The 8,168-nt window shown below is 43.2% G+C and overlaps 1 protein-coding gene across 1 annotated transcript in view; it reads right to left on the bottom strand.

Annotated features, from left to right (window-relative positions):
• Positions 1–5,015: 5,015 nt before the first annotated feature.
• The window catches only part of LOC129726292 (protein obstructor-E), a 115,234-nt gene continuing 112,081 nt past the window's right edge, over positions 5,016–8,168 (bottom strand). The window contains exon 2 of the mRNA XM_055682983.1: positions 5,016–5,959. Coding sequence (XP_055538958.1) covers positions 5,328–5,959 — 632 coding nt within the window. The 3' untranslated portion in view covers positions 5,016–5,327. The remainder of the gene's footprint in view (positions 5,960–8,168) is intronic.

The raw sequence follows: 8,168 nt of genomic DNA, 5'->3' as shown, positions 1-8,168 counted from the left end.
ACATCACCCACCACTTGAAGAATACAACCTCCTCGCGGGCTTAATCCTCGACGCCGCGTTGCAAGCTCAAACGAAGAAATATCCCGGCGTAACGATCAAAGAGCGGCCTCCAACTCCGTGGTGGGACAAAGAGTGCTCCGATGTCTACACGCAAAGATCCGACGCGTTTTTGGCCTTCCAGAAGGGAGGTATACCCGACGACTATATACGGTATTCGGAGCTTAATACCAAGCTTAAAAGCCTGGTTAAAGCAAAGAAACGCGGATATTGGCGTCGGTTCGTGAACGAGACGTCGAGGGAGACATCGATGAGCACTCTTTGGAACACAGCCCGAAGAATGCGGAATCGCGTAACGGTCAACGAAAGCGAGGAGTCTCCAAGTCGGTGGATATTTGATTTTGCCAGGAAAGTATGTCCGGACTCTGTTCCTGAGCAAAACATTGTTCGCGATGCGTCTCCGGGCCACGACGCGATAGAATCACCTTTTACGATGGCAGAATTTTCAGTTGCCCTCCTGTCCTGTAACAATAACGCGCCTGGGTTAGATAGAATCAAATTCAACTTGTTGAAGAATCTACCCGGCAATGCCAAGAGGCGCTTGTTGAACTTGTTCAATAAGTTCCTGGAGCAAAACAATGTACCGCAGGATTGGAGGCAAGTGAAGGTGATCGCCATCCAAAAACCAGGGAAACCAGCTTCTGATCACAACTCTTATAGGCCGATTGCAATGCTATCCTGTATCCGGAAATTGATGGAAAAAATGATACTCCGTCGTTTAGACCATTGGGTCGAATCAAATGGTCTACTATCAGATACTCAATTTGGCTTCCGCCGTGCCAAAGGGACGAATGATTGTCTTGCGTTGCTTTCAACAGATATTCAGCTGGCGTATGCTCGCAAAGAACAAATGGCGTCTGCGTTCTTGGACATTAAGGGGGCTTTTGATTCCGTTTCTATTGACATTCTTTCGGGTAAACTTCACCGACAAGGATTTTCTCCAATTTTGAACAATTTTTTGCACAATTTGCTGTCCGAAAAGCACATGCATTTTACGCACGGCGATTTGGCAACTTTTCGCATTAGCTACATGGGTCTTCCCCAGGGCTCATGTTTAAGCCCCCTTCTTTACAACTTTTATGTAAATGACATCGACGAATGTCTGGCAAATTCATGCACGATAAGACAACTTGCAGACGACAGTGTAATCTCTGTTACAGGAGCCAAAGCTGCCGATTTGCAAGGACCATTGCAAGATACCTTGGACAATTTGTCTGCTTGGGCTTTTCAGCTAGGTATCGAATTCTCTCCGGAGAAGACTGAGATAGTAGTTTTTTCTAGGAAGCATGAACCTGCTCAGCTTCAAACACAATTAATGGGTAAAACGATTTCTCAGGTTTTGGTACACAAATATCTTGGTGTCTGGTTCGACTCTAAAGGCACCTGGGGTTGTCACGTTAGGTATCTGATGAAAAAATGTCAACAAAGAGTGAATTTTCTTCGTACAATAACCGGACAATGGTGGGGAGCCCACCCAGGAGACCTTATAAGGCTTTACCAAACAACGATATTGTCTGTCATTGAGTACGGGTGTTTCTGCTTCCGCTCCGCAGCAAACATACATTTGATCAAACTGGAGCGAATACAATATCGTTGTTTGCGTATCGCCTTGGGTTGCATGCAGTCGACCCATACGATGAGTTTGGAGGTCTTAGCTGGAGTACTACCATTGAAAAACCGCTTCTGGAGCCTTCGACATGACTATTTTGAACAACGGTGAAATGACACGTATCCCGAAACCTCTTCTCGCATTCTTATCAAATGTGAGGTCTTGAACCGTCCTGTGATTGAAAATTTTGAAAGGTTAATCGAACTTAATTCTCAAACCCGTTTTATGACATTGTATTTCAATCACATGTCCCATAATATTAACCCTTCTTCGAATATTCCAAATCGTGTCGACTTATCAAATACTTCTGATTCTACTGTGTTTTTCGATACATCCATGATAGAAGAAACTCGTGGAATCCCGGATCATTTACGCGTGCAGCAGATCCCCAAAATTTTTTCCAATAAATATCGAAACATCAACTGCGACAATATGTTCTACACTGGCGGATCACTTTTTGATGGGTCCACTGGCTTCGGTATTTTCAATAACAATTTAACCGTCTCCCATAAGCTTGATAATCCTGCTTCTGTTTACGTCGCAGAATTGGCTGCAATTCAGTACACCCTAGAGATTATCGAAAAAATGCCCACGGACCATTATTTCATCTTTATGGACAGTCCCAGTTCCATTGAGGCTCTCCGATCGATGAAAGATGTTAAGCACTCGCCGTATTTCCTGGGGAAAATACGGGAACATCTGAGTGCTTTATCCGAAAAATCGTTTCAGATTACCTTAGCGTGGGTCCCTTCTCACTGCTCGATACCGGGCAATGAGAAAGCGGACTCTTTGGCTAAGGTGGGCGCAACAAACGGTGGAATTTATGAAAGACCAATTGCCTTTAATGAATTTTTCTCATTTGTACGTCAGAATACGATCATCAGTTGGCAAAATGCTTGGACCAGAGGGGAACTGGGAAGGTGGTTACATTCCATAATCCCCAAGGTGTCGACGAACCCGTGGTTCAAGGGGTTGGATGTAGGTCGGGATTTCATTTGCGTGATGTCCCGGCTTATGTCCAATCACTATAGATTTGACGCGCATCTCCGCCGTGTTGGGCTCGGGGAAAGTGGTATCTGTTCCTGTGGTGAAGGTTATCACGACATAGAGCATGTGGTTTGGTCATGCCCTGTACACCGTGACGCCAGGTCTAAATTAATAGCTTCCCTGCAGGCCGAAGGTAGGCAGCCGGCTGTTCCTGTTCGTGATGTCTTGGCGAGCCGTGACCTATTCTACATGTCCCTTATATACGTTTTCCTGAAATCCATCCACGCCCCAGTTTAATCCTGTTCCCTTCCGCCTACATCCAACCAAACGACAAGAACACGTTAAGACCTCGGATCCGGAAACAGCAACTAGACCCGCACGATACTATCAGGTCCCGAGGGAGACAACCCAATATGTCAGTCCGTAATATCTTGGCCCAGCAGCGGAACATGTGCTTACCTATGGCAATGAAAACCATCATGCAGTAAACCAGTGCTTTTAATGCAAAATATTATAGCTTTAAGTTACATTTAGTTTCAGCTCGTAGTCGGCAGCGAGGATAAAAAATTTGCTTTTAGTTATTAAGATACTTTAGAAAGTAAGCTACCAGATATAATTGACGCCGTTAAACATTAAATTGTATTTGTGCCGTGTCAAATAAATTATAGATGAACAAAAAAAAAAAAAAAAACAATTCCATTTTTGTTTTTTGCTTGACAATTTCTTTCATTTGCCTACAACTATATTCGCTGTTTTACGAAGACAGCTAATTGTACGTTTATCATGGTAAAGCTTAGAATAATAATATCTCATCTAACAATTTTGAAATGTAAAAAGAGATTCTGAATGAATCTTAGTAAATGAACCAAAAATTCACAAGTATTCGCAGACTCTTACTCTTCTATAAATGTATATATTTATGACTTCACTCTTTCGATACTATCCGGTCACGATTATTAAAATATTGAAGATAAAATTAAATAAATATCCGTTGCAAAAATTTACAATTCTTGTTGAGTAATTTATGGTAATCATATTTATGAGATAAACTTTCAATCACCATCAACAGCAGCATTGCAGTTTTTCCTCGATTGCACACGTATAGAAATGTACGAACAAAAGGGTGCCACTGCAATACGAATAGTACCGCTGCAGTACGAATAGAAGTGTACTGCTGAAATGTACGAATGGAAGTGTACCGCAGCAATCATAGACGACGAGAACCCTGTGGTTCTTTACTCCACTGGTACTGTTGCTTTTATCGGCATGTTTTCTTTCAAGACATTAGTTTTTACTAGGTTCTAAAAGCAAGTTTAGAAATTGTTCAAGAAAGGGGATTGTTTCAAACTTTTTGGAAACTTTTACCTTCGAGACATCATATTAGTCTAAGCTCATGGGAGCAAAAACAAATCAACCTGTTGGGACGGGAAGACTCTGCCAAATTTTATTTTGTTATTGATACAGAGAATATCACAGGGAACGGATGGTGTCCATTCAAGTCGTCTGTGCTAGGAATGCTCGCATGTAATTGGTTCATTGTTCGCGTAAATTTGTTATTGAAACTTTTTATCAATTTTACCGCTTAGCAATGAAATTAGAGTGATAACTAGCATATTACACAATTGTTGTACATTTTATCTATCCAACAACATATTAGTTATTGTTATCCATTATGTGGTTATGCTGCATTGTACTGTGCGAGAAATAATCATACAAAATGACATCGCTAGAAATCTTTGCGTCGCTGGACTCACCAGAGAATTGCAGAGTAGTGCTGCGTTTCGATTTGATTTGCCGTGATGAATCTATCAATGCCACGGTAAACCGATACCAACAATTACTGAGTATCATCAATGCGATTTTGAATCGTATCCATTCGGCGAATTATGAGAATCGGCATGAAAAAAAAGACACAAATCGATCGTTTCAGTTCATCCGAACACGTGCCCGCCCCTGATGAAGTAAGTGTTCGTGGTACATTGTTATTAGTTCACAGCGAACGATTCACGAATCGAATGAAGATTCAATGCAGGAATCAGGAGCCTTGGTCACACGTTATGTTGAGCGGATAGGAACAAGTAGAGTGTCTGTAAATATACATAGAGTGGCGACACTGTCAAGATTCGAATAAAAATTATCAGTCAGTGTCAGTGTCATTCCAATTGAGTAAGCAACCTATATAACTCGTGCGGGGAAAAGAGACAGAATGTTCAGTGTTACCAGTGTTACCAGCGTTACTTTGAATGATACGGCACCACTCTAGTTATATATAGGCACTCTAAGAACGAGGACTGAAGAAATCAACGAACTAATATGAAAAAACGATTCCTAAGGTAAAATAAAACAACATTCATGAGACGGGTTGGCTAGTAATATATGTTCTGTATTGGTAACATTTTGCTTTATTTGGGTTGATTTTTTCTACGAAACGAATAAATGAATTTTTCACAATGATTTTTTTTCACTAAACGGTTCAATTTCATCATAGCATTTCATTTTCGAACGAATAATATCAATCTATGAGATGTTTTGTTTTGTTTTGTAAAAGGCGAAAATTTACATGTAAAAGAAGCATATTTTTGAGTGAGAGAATATTTTTGATAATTCTTCTGGACTAATTTGGTTTAACATTTCTGTACACATCCTTAAGCACTCGAGAATCGAGAAAATGTAGTTAGTATCTACAAGCGTATGGAGCGTTTTCTGGATCTTCGCAAGTTAAAGAATTTTCGTTAAACACTTTTTCATCACCACATGTTATAAGACGTGGATGACCATCGACGCAAGTAATAAGACGGTGGCAATCGCCTGGTACTGGAAATCTTGGATATGGCCAGAAACGATGATTAATTGAGTTAGATGGAACTGATTCCGGGCACTTAAATCCAATTACAGCCTCGGGATTGCATGTTTCTAGCATTAGATCAGGCCACTGACATCCGTGAATGCGATGATCGTACACTAGTCCAGTATCGCAATGTTCCGAGTGGGGCTCGCCAAAGGCACATTTAGTATATGTGGTAGAACATTGACCACTATTTGGGTAAATCCCAAATAAGTACTCGCATCCTGGTGTTGAAATAGGGGATTGATCGGTGACAAACTTGCGATTGCCACAGTCAACAGCCCAGTTGTAGTTACAGTGATTATGGACTGCTCCTTTTCCATCGAACAATAGACCATTTTCACATGTTTCTAATGTCAGCGTACCGTTTCTACATAGGAAAAATTGGTCACAGTGATCTGGATGCAGATAAGCTTGTTCGCCGTGTGGTTCTGGACATTGTGGAACACCGATGGCATTACCTGCAAAGATATTCAAGTTGAAAATAAATTAATACATATTTCGTTTACTATTTTGAGTAGTAATATTGGATCATATTTTTAGAATGAAAAAAGGCTTTAATTGTACTGTAAGGGTAGAATTACTAACCCTTATGTATGCATATTTATCAGTTGTACCTTATATTTTTTAGCACATACATATACTGATGAAGAGCATAATGAGAATATTTTTTGACGTGGAACTACATCTCAAGAGAATCTACAAGAATAAGATCGGGACATGTAATCATGACAACATTGGCCGAGTTTCAAGTGCTCAAGCTATAATTCAATAACCTTTTATCAAATTCACGAGCAACATATACAAATAGTCAATGGTGGGTGTAGGGTCTACATAAATGTCTCACCCCTTGACAAAAGATAATTTTGATCCTATCCCTCGCATAACTCCGCCTGTTACGGTTCTCTTGGTTCAGTTTAGCCTTTACGAATAGACTTGAATTATTGAGAACTGGAGCAGAGGGTCCAAAGCCCCTGTAAAGGAGCATGGTTGCAACAGCTCTTAACCATGGCTGTTGCGTAAAATCCAATGCCGATGGATGACGTGGTGGAGGGGGGTTTAATAAATACCCAGCCTCTAACGGAGCCTGTGGAGCACCAGGGAACCCTTCACAGTAATTAGCCCTTACTGCATCACGCGGGTCACTAATGCAGCGGACTCTTCTTTTCCCAGCGACTCATTGGAATTTTATGGATCACATCAATTCACAAAATTCGGCCACCGGCAGCCTTTCTTTGCCGGTACCCATGGACTTATCGGAGCGTAGTCCAATAAAAACAAACGCACCGGGCAGAACGGAAAAGATGGAGCATGAGGATGATTTCAACCTCGACAGTGAATTGCTGGACGGAGGACCATCTGCTTCATCTTTAATCCTACGTTCTCCACAAGGGAATGACGAAAGTCAAATGGACTTACATCCCGGTTCAGAGACAAGGCCCGATGACGAAGGGAAACCCGAATCATCGGCACCCCTTGTCAAGCGACTTTCAAATGCGCAAAGACGGCGACTGAGCAAAAATCTTCGCTCCGGTCTCGTACGAAGAAGCCAGGAAGTTGGCCCTTCTTCCGACAAAGCAGCTTGCTCAAACAAAGCAAATCGCCATCAGGTGTCCCCAAACACCAGTACTAAGTGTCCACAGCCTAAAAAATTGCGGAACGGCACTGGTTTGGGGTCATTGGATCCGAAGCCGCTCCCGACGGCCACATTTAGGGACATGACGGGAGCTGTAAGCCTTGCGGTTACTTCTGCTACCCACCCCAGCTTCCTACTCGAAACGGACCAGCTTCAGACTGTCTGGACCTCCATCCTAGATCACATTGCTGACCACGAAAATCCAACCACCAAACCCAAGTTTAACGTTTGTCATCCAAAAAATGGCTTCCTGCAACTTGCCTGTGCCGACACCGACACAGTGCAGTGGTTGGAAAGGGAGGTACCTTACCTCGTACCGTGGGAGGGAGCACAGCTTCGTGTATACCACATGAAGGATGTGCCGAAGGCCAGATGCTATGTCGGTTACTTCGCAGACAGTGCGAACTCTCCGGACGAGAAAATCCTTCGTTCACTCCAGAATCAGAACGACCATCTCTCTACCAAAATGTGGCGAGTCTGTAACCGCCAATTGGTAAAGACCTTGGTCGAGCTAGTTCTGGATATCGACGAAGAATCGGCCAAACTCATCGAAAATGGAAACCATGAACTGCACTTCAGTTTCGGCAAAGCACGCAACCGTAAGGTAAGCGGAAGGCCGAACGTCACAGGCAGAGAAGACTCCGTCGCAATGTCAGGGAAGGTACGTGGGGGTAACTCCTCCGGGAGTACCCTGCCACCACCCAGGCAAAGCGATCGTGCGAATGGGCTAAAGGTTCGCGTGGGAAACTCCTCCGGGAGTGCCCCACAACCACCCGAACGCAACACTGTGGCTGGGAAGGTACGCGCAGGATGCTCCCTCGGGAGTGCCCTGTCACCACCCAAACAACGCAACCCCGCGGCTGCTCGGACGGTTCCGCTTAAGACTCGCTAGAGTGTGAAGCATCAACCACCGAACACTCGCACCCCCCGGAGTCAAAAACCGCCACAGAGTGCGCGACGACCTTCTGTTGCCAATCGACTGCTGCAACCGAAGCCGAACAGTGAGGAAGAGCAACTTCCATCAACCAGCCAAA

This window comes from Wyeomyia smithii, chromosome 1 (assembly GCF_029784165.1).
Source record: "Wyeomyia smithii strain HCP4-BCI-WySm-NY-G18 chromosome 1, ASM2978416v1, whole genome shotgun sequence".
NCBI classification, from domain to species: domain Eukaryota; kingdom Metazoa; phylum Arthropoda; class Insecta; order Diptera; family Culicidae; genus Wyeomyia; species Wyeomyia smithii.
The sequence above is the reverse complement of the archived record's forward strand: the minus strand, read 5'-3'. Positions and strand labels throughout refer to the sequence as shown.